Source organism: Motacilla alba, chromosome 5 (genome assembly GCF_015832195.1).
Source record: "Motacilla alba alba isolate MOTALB_02 chromosome 5, Motacilla_alba_V1.0_pri, whole genome shotgun sequence".
Classification (NCBI taxonomy): Eukaryota; Metazoa; Chordata; class Aves; order Passeriformes; family Motacillidae; genus Motacilla; species Motacilla alba.
Genome location: NC_052020.1, coordinates 720,669 through 742,896, shown reverse-complemented (window position 1 = coordinate 742,896; position 22,228 = coordinate 720,669). Strand labels below are relative to the sequence as shown.

The following is a 22,228-nucleotide window of genomic DNA, read 5'->3' as shown; positions in this document are numbered from 1 at the left end:
GTGAGGATAAAGTATGTTGTTGAGGTACTCACAAACCTGATACTTCAAAATCAGTCAGATTCAAGATTAAATGATTGTGTCTAAAGGTTGTTCAGAATTATTTTTGCTTCAAAAAACATTCCAACACACAGTACATCAAGTTAACAGCTCAAAATTACTCTGTTTAGACCTCCTGGGATCTGTGTTTTAAAAAGTGTGTTCAGTTTGCCACAAGTGTGCTATAAAATACGTCTTTTTAAGTGTTTTGGTTCAGGCATTTGTAACAGGATTCTAAGTGCACTGTTCTCTCATTAACTCAGACTGGGCTGTTGCAGAGCACCTGTGCTGAGTAACAAACACCTCAGTGCTCTGACAGGGTTAGTTTAGTAACCTGTATTTCAAAAAGAAGGTGCTTCTTTCCTCTAAATTAAAGCCCAATGTCAGTCTGAGACCACCTGCTCAGTGCCTCCTTCATTTTGAGGACCTTTATCACCCCGTGTTCACCTCCCAGGGGAGGGACCCTTCTTACCTGGCTGTACCAGGGAAGCTGGCCTCTGAAAAGAGCTTCCTCGGGCTCGGAAAAAAACATGGAGCATGAGTAGCTCTGCTGGGGGTAAAAAGGGGGTGGTGGGTTGTAAGGACTCTCTGGAGTCTGTGGTTCAAAAGCTCAGGGTAGAAAGAGGGGAAATGGTGGGAACAGGTGGAAATGGTACCCCGGTGCTCACTGACTGTTCTCCCCTTACTTGCTGTCTATTGGAAAGATCTTTGATCTTTGCATTTTCTGCAGGAAGCAGTGCTATCAGCATGTATCCAGTGTGGTGTTTAATGGATTGGACCTCTTGAAATAGGTGGAAAAATTCCTGAATTATGGTTGTCTGTTCTCAAGGAGCTGATTTGATAGTATTTGGTCATTGCTGAGAGAGAAAGAAACATTCAGACACTAACAACAGTTCAGCTGAACAGAAGCTTGTTTCAACTGTGTGGTTGTACTTCAGAAGTAAAAGGTACAGATGTAGACTACTTGTGTGTCATTGAAGGTCCCAGATTTCACTTGTCCTTGTAATTGCTGGAAGTGTGCATCGAGTCATTTACACAGACCTGGAATGTGCACCCCAGAGTTTGCCCAGCAGTGATGTGACTGGCAGTAGTCACTTACGTGCACTTCATATGGGAGTCTGAAGTTGCTGAAGCTACATTAGGTTTGGGAATTACTGTCTTAGGCTTAATCATCCAAGTAATTCTGTGACTGTGAGCTTGATGTCTGCTGCTTGCTGCTGATCTCTTTGTTTTTTCTCTGTACTGCAGTGATTTGTGAGAATTATTTACAGGCTGTGGACATGTAGAGTCTTCTCTAGTGGTGATCCTTTTAAGTCTCAATAGGCCATTAAATTTACTTGGCAGTAAAACTTCACACATCTATTGGTTCAGCTCTTGACCTGGAGTTTGGAAATATTGGGTAGAATCTGTATGAAGTTTGACCTTAGCTTTAGGTTTTGCTTTCAGTCTCTGAAAGTAATTTTATAAAAATGAAGCTGGAGTTAAAATAGTAAAATGCTGCTATAGAATTTTAATTAACTCAGTGATTCAAGGCTGAAAAATAGCAAGCCACATCTAAATGCAGTGTTAAAACCACTGCAGTTGTACATTTGAATTTTGTTGTGACAGCTCTAGTAACACTCTATTTTTATTGTTTCTTTATTTTCAACAAATACAGAACCTATATGGTCAAAGCAAATGTGTGTCGTGCAGATGGCACTATAACAATGCTGCCTTTGTATATACAGAAATACAGCTTGAATTGCTTCAGAGCAACAACATGCTTTATGCTCTGCAACTTGCAGGTGCAGATCTTTCATGGAAGGAGGATGAAATATGTTTCAGAAATTTACATGGGGTGTGAATTCTTGTGTAGCATGGCCCTCTAGAATGTCCACCCAGGTCAGACCTGTGTGTTGATTGCATGTTCCTATTGTACAGAGTCTTTTTTAACTCTGGTCTAATAATCAGAAATCTTATACATGCAGGTTCATCATCATCACCTTTCCAGAAATGGAGCAGTGTAAAGGGTTGTAGAATGGTGTAGGTTGGGAGGGACCTTTAATATCCCAATATCCTGCTCCACACCCCTGCCATGAGCAGGGACACCTTCCACTAGAGCTGGTCACTCAGGGCCCCATCCAGCCTGGCTGTGAACACTTCCAGGGATGGGGCATTCCACAACTTCCCTGCATGAACTGTGCCAGTGCCTTGCCACCCTCATGTAAGCAATTTCTTCCATATATCTAGTCTAAATTTGCCCTTCCAATGTCACCCCATTACTCCTTGTCTTGCCACTGCAGTTCCTGGTGAACAGTTGCTCTCTGGCTTCCTTGTAGGCTCTTCAGATACTGCTGCTAGGAGGTCTTTGTGCAACTTTCTCTTCTCCAGGCTGAGCAGCCCCAGCTCTGCCAGCCTCTCTTTGTAGGGGAGGTACCCCAGTCCCCTTACCAGCTTCATGTCCCTGCTCTGAACTTGCTCCAGCAGTTCCATGTCCCCCTTACGCTGTGGGCACCAGAAATGTCCCCAGCACTTGGGGTGGGGGCTCACGAGGGCAGAGTGGAGGAGGAGGATGCCCTCCCCTGACCTGCTGGTCACGCTCCATTTGATGCAGCCCAGGATGCGTTTGGCTTTCTGGGCTGCTGGCTCGCACTGCTGGCTCATGGTAAGTTTCTCATCAGCCATCACCCCCAAGTCCTTCTCCTCAGGGTGCTCTCAGTCACTTCTCTGCACAGCCTCTGGGTGTGTTTGGCATTGTCCCAGCTCAGGTGTAGGACCTTGCACTTTGCTTTGTTGAAATTCATCAGGGTCACACAGCCTCGCCTCTCAAGCTGTCAGTGTCCCTCAGGATGGCATCTTTTCCATCCAACATGTTGACAGCACCACACAGCTTATTGTCATCAGCAGACTTGCTGAGGATGCTCTTCATCCCGCAGGATTCCCACCCTCAGCAAGATGGAGTGACTTGGGATGAAAGTGTCAGTGTTTCAATATTCTTTTAACATTACAGTTAACAGCTGAAATTACAATTTCAACTATTTGTTGACCAAAATATTAGCCTGAGAAGACTCCTGTGCTAAAATAATCGTAGGATGATTTTGTGAGTTATAGCCTTAATTACCAGTCTGCATTTGCCCTTTAAGCCCTCATGCACTTGAGAGCCTGCAGCTTGTTTTCCTAAGCCACTGGTGTACTGTGTCACATGTTGGCAAAGTAGCAGCATGGAGCTTTGAGCATGGAGCTTTGAGGACTTCTCCCAAGTACTGGATAGATGTGCTTGCTACCTGAGTAGTTGCTCTTACCTCTTATGAGGAAAAGGCAGTAAGGCGTTTCTGGGTTTGCCTGTGAATGGTGTCTATGTTAATTTGAAAGCCCTGAACTGTGTAGTTAATTGCCTATTGATTTTGTGAGGTGTAATAAGTAATTGGCTTGGTGCATTCCAGAATAACTTTTATCAGGGTAAAATTAAGCAACTCTGCAGAAGACCTTTGGTCTCTTAATTGTACCTTAAATATGTTTCCACGCTGAGAGGAGCTTTTTGTAAAATGTGGAATTGAGCTAGTGGTTATTATAAAGTTTATTCGGAGTGTTTGAGTGAACACTTTAATTGAAAGGTGGAGAATGCTGTATTTGAGAGATGGACACATCCTTGTGATTTCAGCAAGGCCTGGTGCTGTGTCCTGCACTTGGGTCACAACCCCATGCTTTGCTACAGGCTTTGGGGAGACTGGCTGGAATGGGGCCCAGTGGAAAAGGACCTGGAGGTGCTTATTGACAGCAGCTGAAAGTGGCCAAGGAGGCCCATGACCCCCTGGCCTGTATCAGCAAGAGTGTGGCCAGCAGGAGCAGGGCAGTGCCTGTCCCCCTGGACTGGGCACTGGTGAGGCCACGCCTCGAGTGCTGCGTCCAGTTCTGGGTCCCTCAGTTCCGGAAGGACATTGAGGGGCTGGAATGGATCCAGAGAAGGGCAGTGGAGCTGGGAGGGTCTGGAGGGTAAAAGCCCTGTGAGAAGCAGGTGAGGGAGCTGGGGGCGTTCCGCCTGCAGAAAAGGAGGCTCAGGGGTGGCTTTATCACTCTCTAGAGCTGCCTGACAGGAGGGTGCAGCCCGGTGGGGATCGGCCTCTCCTGCCAGGCAGCCGGTGACAGGATGAGAGGACACGGCCTCCAGCTGCACCAGGGGAGGTCCAGGTTGGACACCAGCAGGAATTGCTTCACAGAAAGGGTTGTCCAGCATTGGAAGGGGCTGCCCAGGGAGGTGGTGGAGTCCCCGTCTCTGGAGGTGTTCATGAAACAACTCAGTGTGGCACTTGGTACCGTGGAATAGTTGACACGGTCAGTTAAAGGTTGGACTCAGTGATCTTGGAAGTCTTTTCCAACCTAAATGGTTTTGTGATTCTGTGACTTGTGATTTGTCTTGCTAGAGAAGCTCTCAGTTACTTCTAAAATTTCTGAACATCATATAAACCGTATAATTAATAAATCTGCTTTGTTTGATCTCTTACATGGAATTTGTTTAGTGAAGTAGCTCTTGAAAATCTCCCAGCAGACCTTAACTGAAAAAACAAGAGGTGACAACCGAGCACAGGAATATTTTTATAAAATAAGCAACCTGTAGATAGTTCTGCGCGGGTAATACCTGGAGCCTGTCCTCCCCTTCCACTCTCCACTGTGCGTGCCAAGTCAAATAGCACACCACAAAATTACATGTGCCCCTGTGTGTACCAGACTTAGCTTGCCTGTCTCTGGAGAGAAGGAATTCAGGCTGAAGTCAGGGTTCTTTGGAGTCCCTGATTAGGAAGAAAATTGGAAGTCTTAATTAAGTCCTTTGTATTTGATAACAGTGAAAACATTACAAATCAGCAGTTTCAGATTGGTGGTTCTAGGACTCCATTAACCTTTGGGTCATTTTAACTAAACGTATATGGCTTTTGATTAAGAGCAGGTAAAACCAGTAGGCAGCAAAACATTTTTAAATTGTGTGATTTAAATCTGAAATCTCTCAAATCTGAAATTGCAGACTGGTGTGTAAAGAAAACTGCTATACACAGTCTTGTCATATTAAAACTTCCGAACTGGATCTTCAGTTCAGTACGTGAAGAAAATATCTTGCCTTATGTGTCATCCTGCTGGGAAATTAAATGCAGTAGTCTAATTTGGGCTATTTTTGTAGGTCATTTGGTGGGGCAAATAGGGCACATCAGTAACGATCGTGTCAGTGCTCTTTGTTTTGGTAGTCTTTACCGAGGGCGCAGTGGAAGGAATTTGGAGAAGATCAGTGATGTTATGAGCATCTTCATTCTTACTTCCTGTTTTTCCTTTCTGGAGAAATACAAAGTGCACCACTTGAGATTCAGAAACTGGTTCATTTGATGTTTAGTCATAAAACAATTTTGTGCAGTTAATGTTTGTTGTTGAATTTTTGGTGATACATCAGAGATACCAGGGCAGGGTTTCTTTAACAGTGGTAGGAATAAAATCAGCAACTTCATCTCTTTGCTACCTTCAGCTGCATGCTTAAAAATGGGCTCATAATAATAAAGCTTCCCTACAGGAAGGAATTCAGGCAGGAAAGAACAGTTTCATATGAAACTGGACAGCTTCATAATTTATAAATACATTAATGAACCAAACTACAGGGTTATATGCTAATCCTACCCTTGAACCATTTGAGGTAAAATATTTACCTATGTCTGTGGCACCTTTTAAAGATAATCAAGGGAAGCGTTAATATGAATTTATATCTTGAATTGTTATTTACATTTTCTTATCCATTCACTTCTTTCTTTATGAGATGTAGTCTTTGTATTACAACTTAACTGACATTGTCTGTAACACTGCTCCTATGATAATTTTAGTATTAAAATAGGCCATTCCTTCTTGAGTTATTCTGTGAATGGTGTTTCCAAACTCAGTAATGATATTTTTCTATAGTATAAAATAAAAGTCAATTTACAACATTAAGTTATTATGACTTGTTAATTTTGTTTTTGTATACTGTAGGATATGTTTTGGAGTTGCAGACAGAGTATCTTTGCTGAAATGAAGAAGAAGTTTTCACAGGTAGACAGATGAAATCAGCTTTATAAAATGATAACCAAGAAATATGGTAGCAGCATGATGCTGTAGCTTTTATTTATTTTAACATGAGCATGAGCTATTGACACTAAACTCTATGCATGTTCTTGAATACAAAGATGATGTACATATTCAATTCAGTCTTCGTGGTAGCTTCATATGGAGTATGTGTTGATATGCTTTTACACTGGTGTGTGAGGCTTTGGCTCTCTCTATCTCTGCATTAAAAAAGGAATTGTTTTGCTCAGATTATGTAATGGTTTCAATTAATTTCTGTGTTCCTGTTGTGGGTTGGTTTGATAACAGCCTGTCAGAGTAGCTGAGGGATCTATCACTGGCCAGTCTTGCTTTTCACACTATTTCTGTAGGAAAGTAGCCCCAGACAAGGTGTTGCATTGTTGTCTCCTGGTTCAGCTGGTGTGTGTGAATGCTCTTCATGAGTAGAGTTGGGCTGAGGTTATTTTACTTTATCTATTTTACTACTAATGACTTGAAGTGGTGACAGTGTGAATGAATGACAGCTTAATACCCTTTGCTGTACTGACCCTGAGTTAAACCAGTTCAGTCTGTCAGAATTACATCTGTGAGCAAGAAAGAGAGGATTTGTGTGACGTGCAACATCCAGCAACCCAACCAGTAAATCTTCTGTAATTGTCTGGAATTTGTTCCCTTAATGTTGTTTCCATCCCTCAGATACTGTGTGCCTAATTATTTTTTGTAGCAAGTCTAATGCAAGTCCCAGCTGATTCACCATCCAGGGTACCGGGGAGAGTGGGAGTGGGAGGAGTTCACTCCAGGGAGCTCCTGCAGGAGGAGGGCGCTCAGTGTTGGTTATGTAAAGGCAGTAGCACAACGAACTGAGGCTCCAGGGGAGAACTGCTCATGACATGATTGTACACGGTAGCCCATCAAGTTACAGCATCAATACAAAATCAGTGTGGGAAAATTAAATCCAAATTAACTTCTGTTTTCTGAGATGATCCTGTATGGATAGTAGTAAATGCCTCTTAACCCCCCTGCAGTGTTCTGTAGAGTAGGGTGGGCTCCCACCCAGAGCAAGCCTTTACCATTGCTGAGGCACCTGCCTGTAAGTATGGGTTGAGCTTACAAGTTTGTTGGGTCTTAGCTGCTGCTCACCTTCTTAAAAAAAAATCAAAAAAGAAGAGCACTGAACAGGCTTTACCTTCTCTTTCCTAACCACACAGTGAATGAGAGAGCTTGCTTCTTCAGCAAAAAAGAAAAAAAACCACCAACAAAATAAAAAAGATGCTGTGCTGGGAAATTTCAAGGGAAGAGCCCAGGAGAAGAAGTCACTGGTGAAATTTAGTTTTAATCCACTTAAGTACAGCCCTGTGTGTCTCTCTGGGTGCTGTAGATGAAAGTGAAGATATAATATGTCAAAATTACTTTGAGTTCCAAACTCTGTTTTCTTCTTAATGTGTGGTTAATGTTCCAGGAATAGTTTTGGGTGTCTTCTTGGAAAGTAGTTCATAAATGTAAAATTTTCCCATAAAGATGAAAGGTATGAGGTGTTAGAGATTTGCTGCAAATAACGCTTTGAATCTTTTTGAGCATGCAGTTAATGAAGGCTTCCACACAGGATATTTCATTTAATAAACCTAAAGAAATTGGACTCCAAAGTCTTAAAAAACAACCTAGTCAAAAGGCAATTAATGTCATACAGATTGGGTGGAGGGTGGTTTTATTTGCCTTCCTCTAACAACTTTTTTGTGACACTGATAGGAATAGATGCTGCAGTCAGCTAACATTTTATTCTATCCCTATGGGAACACTGCCAGCAGATCTTGCAATCCCCTGGAATGAAGGCATCAGCTGGAAGGTCCGAGTTCCTTTTCCAAGGGGTTGGTGGTGTAAGAGCTCTCAAAAGGGACTGTACCACTTTGGCGGTGCTCTTCTGCATTGCGAGGCTGCTTGTGTAGAAATACAGGGGATTCTGAAGATGTTCAGATCTGCTTTGTAGCTCTCTGTTCTCTAGAATCTGCTTGTGATGTGGCTGAGAGTTTGAGCATGAACCTAATTATTGCCTTTTGTTGTTCTTATCCACTGAGAATCGTGATAGCAGTGCATGTGGTTTTTTGCCTTTTTGGATGGTGTGGCCTTTGGACTAGCCATGGACTGAGATTTGGGCACCCTGACAATGCATTCATTACTAATGCTTCTGTGTGCTACAGCTTGAAAAGGCTGAGTCCCTGAAGGAATAATTCCTTTTGCTTACCTGATCCTTTCCTATGAGATGTGTATTTAAATATCAGTTATTGTTGTTCTACAGTTTTGGATAATTAAGATAATTAGTTGATTGTGCTTAGATTTTTGACTTCCTCGGTTTTCAGTGTTGGAAAAATGCTGTTTTTCTTGACTTACCTGGGTCCAGAAACTTTTATTATTATTCCATTACCACTTTCATTCAAGATCATTATTGTTCTGATTTCAGATAGATTGAAGTTTCTATTTAAGCTCTCTTTACTCTGTCCAGTTGCCATTTGTCAGTGCTACTTTTCTTACTTTGTTCAGGCAGAAGAATATCTCCTGCAACTCAGACAGCTGTGGAGTTAGTGGGAAGTTGGTGGCTTGATTATGAAACTTTTTATTTAGTGGTCAGCTTCCAAGGTTGCTTGGAAGCTTGCAAATTTTCTGCGTTGCATTCCTGAAAGTCACAAAAGGTATATTCTGCCTCAGCAGGATTTATGATTGTGTCAAAGCTGGAGGTGATGACTTGGAAGTCTGCTCCTGCTTTTGAAGGAGTCTCCTCTCCGCTTGCTAGCTGGAATTCTGTGTGGAACCTGAACGGTTTCTCTGTCCCCACACCAGAACAAATTCCTTCTTGTTTTATAAAAACAAAGCTTGTTTTTGTAGATTTTTCAAAACTTGAAGGTTCCTCATTTTCTCATGCTCACTTCAGAAAATAAAGTCCAGTTTTAGGAACTTTAGTTTTTAAAAGTATGCTGCATTTTATTGGTGAGGTCTTGTTGTGATTTTTCGGTTAAGCTCCTAACTGTTCCTGCTTTGGCTCCTGAGTTGTTGTGTGCTGCCGTTCCAGGCAGAATGTGCTGCGGAGGAGCCCCGGGTGCTGTGTATAATCCAGGACACCACGAACTCCAAGACGGTGAATGAGCGAGTCACGCTGAACCTGCCGGCCTCCACCCCGCTCAGGCGGCTCTTTGAGGACGTGGCTGCCAAAGTGGGCTACGTGAACGGCTCTTTTGACTTGGTGTGGGGCAATGGAGACGGTGGCTCTGACACGGTAGGGCAGTGAGCTCTCTGCTTCCTCTGGCTACTTCGCAGCACAGAAAACCTCCTCCTCCTGCGTTGCGTGGTGCTCATTTAACTGCTGTAACAGCAGGCTGATGCCACTGTGTTGATTTGGCTGAATTTTAGTCTCAAAGTGTGCTCTTTAATGATGCATCGGTTTAATCATTAAACAAAAACTCATATGATCATTCAGATGCAATATTAGTTTTTGTTATCAGTATGTTTTTTAATAATACCATGATAAATAGTCTTAATTTCCTGTAGTCTTGTTTGAGAAGTGTTTTCTTCTCAGCAGCAGCCTGTTGTGTAGTGAGTCCTGATGTTTCTTAGACCTATTTATATGTATTATATTAAAAAAAAATTATTCATCACTCCTATGCTTTATTGTGAATCAGTGTTGATTTTACTTAATACTGCTTATTAATTCTTAATTTGCTTAAAACTTAATAATGCACCTAGAAAACTTTCTAAGATTTGTTAAGAGACAGACATTAGTTTATTTCAAGTCATGTTTATGCCTGCTGAAAGTAATTTTTTTTCTTCTTTTAAAGAAGAAAAAGTGTCTGTATGCTATAGGGGACACTGGATAATGTGATGTTCACAAGGAACTTGCAGACCGTTGTCTGACTCCTGAACAGATTAATCAGCTGTTAAGATTAACTAACAGCATTAGACTGTAATGTTTCTTAAACTGTTCCCAAGTTATTTCAGTAGTGATGATGTGTGTTTCGTTTACTGGATAATTATTTATTTTCATGTGGTCTTACTGTGTCAGCAGCCCCATCAAGCAATGTACTTGGATGGAATCTGTTAATTGCATACAGATCTGTTTCTAACAAGTGTTGTTTCTGTTGTTTTACTCTTTTTTAGCAGACTCCAATAGATCAGAACAGTGACAAAACCATTCTTGATGCTGGTTTTGAGCCAGGGAAGAAGAACTTTCTGCATTTGACAGACAAGGATGGTGAGCAGCCTCACGTAACGCAGGTAAAATCTTCACTCTGCTGCATAAGCCAGTGGGAGAGGTGTGTATTCTTTGTAGTGCTTGTGTAAGATCAGAACATGAAATAAAACTGGGCTGAATATTTCATCCTAAGCTTCTTTGGGAACCTTCTCCACAGACTTTTGACTATATTTACATCTATTTCACATTTCTCCTGAGTGGGACCAATTCCTTTAGTAATGATTTGCTGTCGTTCTGTTCATGCTCGTCATGCTTTTTATGTGATGTTTGCTGCAAGCAAATTTCTAAGGTTATATAATTAATTGATCTTTGACACACTCAGAGATAAGTCTTAACAATACATATTTAATGATATATCCAATCCCTTTCCTCTGGGTATTTGAAAGCAATGTTCAGCCTTTCTGGCAGCGTTCTCAAAAATGGCAGCCCTGCATTGACAGCAGTGAGCTTCTTCCACATTTATCTTTATGGGGGAATGAATAAATAAATAATTTTAAAAGAAGAGTTGGCAGTGTTGCTAGAAGCTACTGTCTGCCATAACAAATACTTTGAAATTTTCTGTTTCTCAAATACATGATGCACACAGCTGCAATATCCTCAGATCAAGGACTGGATAGACTGGTGATACATTAAGATTTATTACTTAGCTCTTGTATCAGGATAATGCTGGCTTACTTAGCCTTTGTTGTGGAGTTTAATTACCTGAAAAAGGGGGAGAAAAACCCATGTGTAAATAATTGTGCTCAAGATCAGAATTGAAGAATGGCTCTGGAAGAGTAATGGAGTGAAACTTGTATGTCTGGAAACAATCTTAATTCTGTATTGCAGTGCAGAAAACGTGAGGCTCAGGAGATGCTGAATTGCCCACTTGCTTGTTGTGTACATTGTAATAGTGTATTTGGTTGTGCAGTGTTCCAAAGGACCTGTCTTTCTGCCAGTGCTAAAGAACAATGTGTCAAGGGCTTGAGAATTTGGAAGGCAGAACTAAAGTTACGCTGTGTATCTGCAATGTTGAAAAAATTGTGTGATGTGCCTAGCAAAACTGGCTTCCTAGCCACAAGAGAAAAGTAGATCTGACAGGTACTTCAGTACAAATGTGTTGTCTAACTTGTGCATGCCATGGGTGTGTTTGTGTTTCCAGGAGGAGTCAGGTACAGCAGAGGATGGTGCACAGGAGAGATTTATAGGTCCCCTTCCAAGAGAAGGCTCCATTGGATGTACCCATGACTATGTCAGTCAAAGCTATTCGTATTCTTCAGTCCTGAGCAAATCAGAGACAGGTATTTTGTTCTCTCTTGTAAAGGCAATGCTAGTTTGTAATTATTTTAGCACATTTTCAAATAGCAGCACCTCAAGATTTTTTTTTTAATAAATTGCGATTTATTTTAACAATACCCACATCACTGCTACATTTTTTTATTCATGTTTTTTATGATACTCTCCCATCACTTTAGAAATGGAAGAACTGTGTTCCATCCTTCCCTTACCTGGGACAGGGTAACTCAGACTCTGTCAGACTCACTCCTGTGCAGTGCTGGTGTGCTGCTCGTCCCTAGTTCATACTCAGGGTTGGAGCAGCAGAGTGCCCGGCTCCAGCTGTGTTCACTCCCGGCTGAAGGAGGACTGGATGCCCTGTTACATCTCTGCTTGGCCTGGGAATTCCTGCCGGGGCTGCAGGTTTCTGTGCCTCCAGGGAGAGGAGGCTTCCCCTCTTGCAGGGGCTCCTCCTACATGCCCCAGCCAGGCAGTCCCCCTGGGAAGGGGAGTGCCCGGGGCTCTGGGAGGCTGCTCAGCAGGGCAGGAGGAGACAAATTACAGCTGGGAGCAGGGTAAAGGTGCTGAGCAGCCACAAAGCTGCCACTCGCGTTGCACTACTTCTCACCTGTTTAAGGCTTTTTAGCAAGTAACGAAGTTTATCTGCCTTTTTTTTTCATTTAATAAAACTGAAAAGATGGTTTGTATAGTGTAGAGTAATAAATAAAGTACAAATGTTCTGATTCAGTCTCTTGACAGAAAATGCCTGTGTGTGAAGTAGCTGCCTTTTCATTACTAGTGTGGTACTGAGATTATTTTTTTCAAGAATTTTCAGAGTATAAACAGGCATTTTTAATTCCTTTATTATACGATGCTTCAGGATATGCTTCTTGCTTATCAGTTGTTGCTAATATTGCATATTTTGTAGAAAATCTTAACATTACAGCTTAGATTATTGTAAGTAAATAATTTAATTTTCAGCTTGTAAAAATGACAGTGTTTTAGTAGTTAGTTTTTTAAATTAGTTATTTAAAGGGGAAGGCTTTAGAATAGTAGTGTTGTGTGGGCACTTGGGATTTTTTTATTTTATTTCTGATTTGAAAACAATAATAAAACCAGTGCAGATACAAATTACAATAACATTGTTGCTTTTAGCAGACATGAAGCAATAAGCAAGCTGATACACGATTGATTCTTAGAAAATTCTAGTTTATTCTGTAAAATATTTAAATCTGCTATTATTTATAGTTACCTACGGTAGTGTATTATTTATAGTTGCCTACCCATTAGTGTAGTATTCAGCATTAAATATTGCTTTTTAATGTGATTAAAAAAAACAGCTTCATGTCATTCAGGAGAGCTATTGTTCTCCGTTGATCTCAGAAATTATAACATTCCCTTCATTTATAGTGCAAATAACAATAAATAACAACAGATGAATGCAGTTCCTAAACACTATCACAGAATTGTTTTCTTGTCAAGTGTTTTAACTCTTGAATTGATGTGCCATCTTTTTGCATTATTTCCATCTCATGATTCTCATATTTTTAGGTTATGTGGGGCTGGTAAATCAAGCAATGACTTGCTACTTGAACAGCCTTCTGCAAACACTTTTCATGACTCCTGAATTTAGAAATGCATTGTATAAGTGAGTATATAGAATCAAAAACTTCTTAAATTTGTGCTGGTTCCTATTGGTAGGAGACCTTTTGGAATTTCGCCTGTCAAAATTTCCTTGTTTGGATACTGGAAATGATAATGAAAGTCAAGCTGGATAGACTTTTAAATTATATCTGCTTAAAAGCTCCAGCTTTTCAGTAAAATATAAGTTACTGGCTGTGACATGGACGCTTTTTAAAGAATCTTGAAAACATCGAACTGAAAGTTAAATTTGATGCTAAGTGCAGTTCATGTCTGTACAGTGAATGTCTTCAGATGTTTTGGTTTTATGTTTATACATTTGAAGAGTATCATTGCCACTTACTGCAGAAATGGAAAGCAACTGCATTTGGCTTCTCCCAAGAAAGAGAGCTGCAGTTAACCTGTGACATGGCAGACCTGAAATGTAGTAAATGTCGGTTTAATGCCTTTTTGAGTAATGTTTTCAAAGCAGTTTTATTTGTCAAATATCTTGTGTTCCAAATAGGTGGGAATTTGAGGAATCTGAAGAGGATCCAGAGAGGAGTATCCCCTACCAGCTACAAAGACTGTTTGTTTTACTGCAGACCAGCAAAAAAAGGGCAATTGAAACAACAGACGTCACACGGAGTTTTGGATGGGACAGTAGCGAAGGTAATGTGCAGCTGTTAAACTGCTGTGCTTTGCTTCAGCTGCTGCCTGCTAGGGCTAAACTGCTGTTCATGGGGGAAACTACCACCATAATTAGGAGTAATTAATGGAATCAGCTTTTTCAGTGGAAACGAAATAGCCTGCATGGATACTCTGTTGTGCGGTGTGTTTGATTGTTAAAGAAATGGCATCTGTGAGGTTTGGGCTGTTAAAGTAAAAAGCATTATTTTTTTGTAATTATACTGTCATTATACATGTAAATGGTTTCTAAAAAGTAATTCTTTATAGGAAACTTGCTTCTGTTTTGAATCACAAATGTCAAATGCCCATGTTGCATTTATGGAATTACCCATATTATTGTCTACTTCAAATCAAGCACTGTGTGTGTCTTTTTTACACTTGTGTGGTGTAATTTTGCCCCATAACCTGTTGATTTTTCCATTAGCACATGATGATGACAAGTTGAAAGTTGGGTTTTGGAGAATTAGTGCAAAGTGGGACAGAAATCAGAAGCAGTTTGTTTTATACCAGAGTACATTAGCAGTTCTGTATTTTTCACATATTCTTGCTTGTGTACACAGTTTTTGTTTATGTATAAACATGGTGAGCAAGCTGGCTGCTTATTTTTCTGGCTTACGTTGAGAGGCAGCTGCCTGTGGACTTGAACACTGGCCCAGTAGTGAATAGGTAGTAGGGTAGGCACACACTTGAACTAATGAGTAGTTTTTTAGGAAGCATTCTCAGGCTACAGTCGGTATTGGGACTAACAACATCTCCTGTTTTAACTAATAATAACTTCAATTTTTAACAGCATGGCAGCAGCATGATGTGCAGGAGCTTTGTAGAGTCATGTTTGATGCTTTGGAGCAGAAATGGAAGCAAACGGAGCAGGTAAGCTTGGAAAAACTGTCTTCATTCAGTGGTGTAGTATTGTGGGCATTTGTTGGGTTTTCTAATGATTGTAAAAATCATTTACTAAATTTTAAATACCAGCTTATTGAAAATCTGTGGTAGTTTCCAGCTTTCTGGTTTGATGCGATAGTTAAGCTACTGTGATGTATGACTTTCAAAAGTGTGTTGCATCTGTTTTCCTCCTCCAATTAAAAGTGGAATATTCTGCACTCTGGAATATTATACTCAGTCTTTATTTGAAGCACAGAAAGTGACCGTGTAATTCCCACAAGAACTTCCTTGCTGTCAGTATTTATTAGGCTTTGTTGTGGCCTCTAGAAGCTCAAGCTCTCCCTTCTTAATGCAGGAGAAAGTTAGGAATATATTCCTGGCACAGGATACATTCTGACAAATGGCCACCTTCCTGCAGGCCAGTTTTGGTAAATAGGGGTAATTGGTAAATTGTCTCTGGAAACACAGGAAGGGACTGCAGGGTCAGTCTGTTTACAATGTCTGCAAGATCAGCCTCGTTTTAAAATTCAGTGTGGTGCTTTTGTAGTCACTTAAGACATGACTATAAAGGACACTGAAACTTAATGTAACATCATTTGAGAAGCTTGTTTGATACATGTTTTGAGCAGGGGAAAGTAAGAAATCAGGAGGTGGATGACCTGCTGGGGAATGGTATTTTCAATGTGTAGCCATGCAATTAAGACTTCATTGACAAAAAGGTCTTTTCTTGTAAAACCAAAGAAATACAATATTGGTCATTCCTTTTAAATCCCTGTTGCTGCATCTGTTTGTTTCAGGCTGATCTTATAAATCAACTGTACCAAGGCAAACTGAAGGACTATGTGAGGTGCCTAGAGTGTGGCTATGAAGGCTGGAGAATCGACACGTACCTGGATATCCCTCTGGTCATCCGGCCCTATGGCTCCAGCCAGGCGTTTGCTAGCGTGGTGTGTACTATTATGGTCCTAATAGTGCATCCATACACACATAGAATACATAATGCCCCAGTGGTAGAATTGGTTCCCTGGTAAGTATCATCCTAGATACTCCATCTTGGGGTGTTCGTCTTTGTGCAGTGAACCAGCTAGCAAGTTCTAGAAGATTTTTCTTTTTTTTGGCTTTTTGGTTTATTTTTTGTTTTGGTTTTTTTTTCTTTTGCCCTTCAATGAGTCCTACTGGTGCATGTATAAGGGGAGGGGAAATGCAACTTTATTGCCTTAGGGCTGCAGTAATCAGTTATTTTCTTCCTGATAAAATCTTCAGCATTTACTTGAGAGATTTTTTATGAGATCACAAAGTTTTATTTGGATTGGTTTTTTTACTGGCACATCTGCTAAATTTTCATAGCATTATTGAAAGTGTCAGTGAAAGAACAGAACACTGACATAAAATTTTTACTTTAATTGCCATGTTGTTGCTATGCTTTTAAAGGTCACTTCTTAGATACCATATCCTTTTAATAAGCAATTTGATGATGATTCAAAAATCTTGTTCTACATCAGTGTTTGTAGTCTCTTTTGCTCCAGCTTTATTGATGCTGGCAAGCATAACTATTGCTTAGTAAATCTGTGGAAGTTCTTTTGTTTGAGTTTTTCCACCCTGAAAAAGAAGTATTACAAACTGTGAAATTCCACAGTATTCTATGGATGGAGTTGTGAGAAAGAATAAGAATAAATCAAACAGGTCTTTCAGTAAAGGTTGTTTTAAACAAACACTTGTGTAATTGGCTTGTTTATTAAACATAAAGTATTTTTCCTTCTGTATTTAGTGTGCTGGCAATATTTTTAAAGGACTAATAGTCCGTAATTCTTAACAGTAATTCTGTTAAGAATTGTTAGAATTAATTTAAACTGCAGTATAGCTTCAAAGTACTTCATACTTTGAAACTTTAAATACCAGTCTTGAGGAATAGTAAAGGTGAGGGACATTGATCTTGTGCAGAGAATTCAAGTTAGTAACGTTCTTCAAATTCTTTTTAAGATTGCATTAAAATTTTCTGGAACTGTCCAGCTAATTGAAGCTGTCTTAATACAGATTGATATTTTATACAGATGGCTTCCCTTTTTCACCTTTTAACCCTAATTTCTAGCAGTATTCCCCAAACTAAATTTTATTTGTTGGAATTTTTATTCAATAATTAGATTTTTATAATCTGTTAAAAATAATGAAAACTATTCAGTTCATATAGTTAAATTCTGCATTTAACAATGCATTGTTCGTATGTCTCAAATGGAAAGGTTTTTTTTCCTTCAGTGGACAAGTCTGTAAAGCAGTGCTAAAAAAAGACTTTGTCTATTATTTTGTAAAAATAAAACTTGAATCAATAAGGACTTAAAGATCAGATTAGTTTTAATAGTATATGATATTTTTCCTTTCAGTCAGCATTTACTGGGTTCACTACATTGAGGAACGTAGTTCTAAGATTTTTGTTACACAAACTTCCATGGTTGTAACTTGTATTGATGCTTCAATTTTTGAGCTTTTTCAATTCCTATTCTGATTACATTCAGTTGATTCTCCTCCCTGCATATGTATGATCGATAGCAGATGTAATTTTTAGTTCTGTAGTCTTCAGCAGTGGGGAGATATGGAGGATACTTGCTTTTGGAGAAGGGAAAAATCGCCTGTTTCTAAATGGAATTCTCTGAAGGTAGTATCCTCCATTGATCCATAGATGGTGTGATTTAGTAGGTGTAGGTAAAAGGGTCTGAGAGATCAAAACCTTCACACATGCGCTAATAGGGCTTATGGAAGGGAATGTAAAACTTTTTAGACCTTGCTAGTCAGCTCCTGAGGGAACTTGCAGCAGGCGACACAACCCAAGATAGGGGATCTAAGGAGGATACTACCTTCAAAGAACTCTAGTTAGAGGTAAGTGATTTTCCATTACTTTCCAATAAGAGAGAATGGATGGATGAGCCTTGAATAAGGTTAATCTGTAGAATGCCATTTAAAGAGCATTATCCCGCTGTTTGACATTGTGCATTAACCAAAGAAATGCAGATGCTTGAAATGTTGCATTAATTTATACGTGTATTACTTCTCAATGCATGGGGACATTGAAAAACTGGGAAGGATAATGTCATGCTTTCTTTATTTCCTGCTGTGAACTAATTCTGAAATTCTTCAGTGTGGTCTTAAGGTTTGCATTTGGAATTTTTCTGATTTCCCACTCTATCCCCCAACTCCATGAAGCATAGCTGCAAACTCACTAGGGCAGCTCTGGGGCATTGAGATGTTGTCAGTGTGTGACTCAAGATGGTTTCTGAAAAAGCACTTATATAATCTGCATTGGTCGAGGGTATGGTGTCAAAAAATCCCTGAATCAAGCTTTTCTTGAGGTCAGCAGAAATCCAGACATAAAAACATTTGGCTTCTTTCAGGGAGGTAAACAGGAGCAACAATTGGCCTTCTGATTTTTGTAGGTACTGGTGTCTTTTTGAATTTAACAGCACTAGGCGTAAGCTGAAATGTTTTGCAGTAAAAAAAAAAATATTTGTAGGATGAACAGTGGAGAGAAAGATGCAACTGGGAGCTAGCAGTGATGCTGGAATTATGATACTAAAACAGTGAGTGTTGATTTGTAACACCAGAAAACTAGTAATGATCCAAGTATTCTGGAGGTGCAGCAAATGCAGTTGTGTTTTGTTAAGTACTGTTAGTTTTCAGGATCTTTTGTACCATAGCTTTTCTTTTGAGAGTGTATGTGTACAAGTAGTCCTTCTTAGGGCAGAAATTACTTTGAACTTTATGTGAACTTACTTTGTGGTGTCCTTGCCAAACTGTTGAAGGCAGAATATGGATGATGTGATAACTCCTTTTTGTTTTTAAGGCTAGATCAGTAACAATGAGGTCTTGTGTTTTTCATTGAACATACTCTTTGAGCACAGAAAAACTGATGAGCTCTGAAAACCTGAGATGGCAGTTAGTTTCTAGCTTTTTCCAACAGCAGTTTTGCCTAAGTGCCATTTGTTGTGTAAGGCTTCATAAAGGTCCTACTGCTCCTATTCACAGGTTTTACACATTTACAAATGCTTGCAGTATGGCACTTACTACAGACTGGATCATAATTTATTTTTATGGAGGGGAAAGTTCTCTGCAGTCAGTGCATCTCTTGAGCCAGACAATAATTAGGTTGAATTGTTACAGCATTTTAGTGTGCTAAGTGACAGAAATCTCAGAATATTAAAAACTGAATACACTCAGAACTTGGCTGGACAAGGCTCTGAGCAATATGCTTAAAGTTTGACCTGATTTGAGCAAGGGATTAGGATCAGATGATCTCCAGAAATTTCTTTCAGCCTGTATTGTTCTTCTGATTCTTTGAACTAGAAAGAAGTTTAAATAGCTTTTGTCACCCTAATCTGTAGCTTGATCACTTAGGCTTTATTTTGAAGTGTGTGTGTGGGGGGGATTTTGGAAATGCTCAGTAACTCCGAAAGTAGATAACAGCTGCCACGTAGATAACAGCTGCCACGTTGAAGGTAACTCCTAAGGTAACACTGGCTTCTGGTGGCACTGCAGGGCAGGGGATGTGTGCTGGGAAAGGCTGTGCAGCTTGGCAGCTTTGTCCCTGCTTCTGCTGAGCCAACTGTCAGAGCAGAGAGCGATGAACTCTAGACACTAGAGTAGGAACTGTATTAAGAAACCTCCTAATCAGCAGAACCAAGCTTGGTGTAAAGATTATGTAAGAGGCAAGAGAGTCAGCGTGGGGGGCAGCAATGGTCATTATCCAAGGATTGAAAATACATGGCTTTATATATAGCTCAAAACTAATGGAGGTCCCAGGAGCTTCAATCAGGCCTTTCAAAGCTCAGCTCACTATGTGTGCTAATCAGTGAAATCTCAAGAGTGATGTAATAATGCTTCATTGCCTTCTCAGGGGTCTAAAGCATCATCACTTCTTGCCTTATGTAAAAATTTGTAGGGTGTTTCCTTGTTAAATTGCACATCCTGTGAGTCTACATAAGCATTGCACAATAATTTATGTCCCATCCTCCATATATTCCCATTTGTATTCATGCTGATACATGAGCTGCAACTTTTTTCTTACACTTGAAATATATTTTTCTTGCCTTAACTGGCATTTGGCTCACAAGACAGTTCTGTCACTGATTATGATGTCATATTGTGGTGTTTTCTGATTCATGTTTTCTGTGTTGGCCATTAACTTTTTTGCTTTCACTGAAATAGCTGTGAATAACAGTCAAACTACAGCAATGCATTTCTTCTGCTTTCTTTTTAAGCAGGTTCTAACTTGTTTAGTCTTTTTGCTTACATTTTAGAATGAGATTCCTCACATTTCAGTACATAATCTTGCTAAACACTAGCTGTCTGTGGCCCTGGAGTAAAAAGCAACTCAGCTTCTGTGGCGTTTAGGAAGTAAAGACATCGATAGCAGTTCAGTTCAGACTCTAAAAGGTTTTCACATGTCTGGAGAGTCTCTGCCCAAGAGCTTTCAGGGCTGTTCAAAGACCTTTCTGGCTGGCTCAAAAATGGGAAATTGAGATGACTGCCTTCACTGTACAGTTGTTTTATGGAGTTTGGCAGGTCTTTCATTTGTGAATAGTTGTCACCTGGAATAGAGTCCATTTTTAAAAGCCCTTTCTCCTAGAATAGCAACAGAGCTTTTGGAAAATAACTTGCTTTGTTGTTCTTGCTGCTTGCCTCCATTCTTGGAAAGAAAGAAGGGGGGGGAAGAACTGGAGGCTTTTGTGAAGAACTTGGCATATCCTTGATTTGTTCCCAAAGTGGGATTTGCCAAACAACAGGATTTAGATACCAGTCATGGGTTCTTTGCCAGCCATGTTATGACTGCTGAGTTTACTCTGCCCACTTAAGCCCCTTCTTGCTTACTCAAAATGTCAGAGGAACAGCCACAGACCTTCATTAACAGATGATGATTTTAAAAATGCTGTAGCAAGTTGTGTTTGTTTTCACCTCCATGGCTGAACAGAGAACTTCTGGCTTCCGCTTGGAGTTCAGAAACCCGGAACCTATTGGCTTGCAAGCTGACTGGGTTATAGTTTTTAACTTCGAAAATCTCTGGGTAAAATTCTTCAGTGAACCCATCTCAATACTTGTAGTGAATTCTGTTTGAACAAGTTTGCTCCCAAGTATTTACACTTTAATGTGCCGTTGTGTTACTCCAAATTGTGGTAGGGAAAGGAATAATGATCAATTTGGTTGTATTTTGAATATTGATTCCTGTAGTGAGGAGCAAAATAGAAATCATTGAAGTCCTGGGTGTAAGCATTAGTGACAGAATTTGTGGGGTTCTTTGAACTACCCCAAACTAGGCAGCTGTCAGAAGACTGAATTCCAGTTATTGCTTAGTTGCCTCATAAGGTTGAGCTAGGAAACTACTTCTGTCTTTATAGATGACCTTATCTGAGTCTTACTCCCTTGGGAGCAAAACTCAAATACTCTTCCCTCTGTCCTTTCCCCAGCTTTCACTTACAAATAGGATCTTCAAATGTAGTTTCCTGACCCTTGGTAGAACAGGACTAAGGCTATCTTCATGCAGGGCACTGAGAAACTGAGTAACATTTTTTTGGGTGCTGCTTCCTCTTTCCCCCTCTAAACATCAGATCGGATCTTTTGAGAAAAACTCCTTTAGAAATGCAGAAGAACCATCTCAAAATTTTGGGAGAACAAGGACAAGGCAGGGTTTAAAAATAAGCTCATTTTCACAGCAGATGACTTTACAGACATGACTCAATGTGATGTGCAAGATAACAGGAGTAAATGTAACTGTTGAACCAAAGACAGTTGGGATTCATCAAATACTGAATGAGATACAGTTAACAGTAATTGTGGTTTTGCTGGGTAGAAATGGTCATTTTTACCTAAATATTGTGTCTATACCAAAGTTTGTCAATCAAATTTTGGTGATAGATTTAAATGAATTGTTTGTATGTGTTTGCATTGTAAATTTATACCTGCATAGTAAACACTCTTTAAAAATGGGGTAACATGTTTTTATTCTTAGGAAGAAGCACTGCATGCTTTCATTCAGCCTGAGATCCTTGATGGCCCAAATCAGTACTTCTGTGAGCGATGTAAGAAGAAATGTGATGCAAGAAAGGTAAAGACTGGTCAAATGATTTGCAAAAATTACTTTTAATAAATGCCAATCCTGATAACAGAGACATAATGTTGTCCTTGTTTCATTTAGGGTCTGCGGTTCTTGCACTTTCCGTACCTGCTGACATTACAGCTGAAGAGATTTGACTTTGATTATACCACAATGCACAGAATTAAACTCAATGACCGCATGACTTTTCCTGAGGAGCTGGACATGAGTGTCTTTATTGATGTTGAAGATGAGGTAAGGTATTTGGTTTCAGAGAAAGGCATTTAACTTCCTTCAAGTTTCTCATTCAGGAAATCAAAATTCCAGTCTTATAAACCCATTTTAACAACATTATTCATCTACGTAAAATGTTCTTTAGCATG

General features: G+C 39.9%; 1 protein-coding gene across 4 annotated transcripts in view; it reads left to right on the top strand.

The window, feature by feature from the left end:
- Positions 1 to 22,228, top strand: part of USP47 (ubiquitin specific peptidase 47) — a 52,123-nt gene that overhangs the window by 8,630 nt on the left and 21,265 nt on the right. For 2 of the 4 annotated variants that reach the window (XM_038137203.1, XM_038137206.1), the window contains exons 2-11: positions 6,016 to 6,075; positions 9,149 to 9,352; positions 10,231 to 10,347; positions 11,466 to 11,604; positions 13,130 to 13,226; positions 13,725 to 13,870; positions 14,679 to 14,758; positions 15,568 to 15,717; positions 21,762 to 21,857; positions 21,948 to 22,100. In XM_038137203.1, coding sequence (XP_037993131.1) covers positions 6,016 to 6,075; positions 9,149 to 9,352; positions 10,231 to 10,347; positions 11,466 to 11,604; positions 13,130 to 13,226; positions 13,725 to 13,870; positions 14,679 to 14,758; positions 15,568 to 15,717; positions 21,762 to 21,857; positions 21,948 to 22,100 — 1,242 coding nt within the window. The remainder of the gene's footprint in view (positions 1 to 6,015; positions 6,076 to 9,148; positions 9,353 to 10,230; positions 10,348 to 11,465; positions 11,605 to 13,129; positions 13,227 to 13,724; positions 13,871 to 14,678; positions 14,759 to 15,567; positions 15,718 to 21,761; positions 21,858 to 21,947; positions 22,101 to 22,228) is intronic. The other 2 variants (XM_038137204.1, XM_038137207.1) reach the window with 2 other exon arrangements.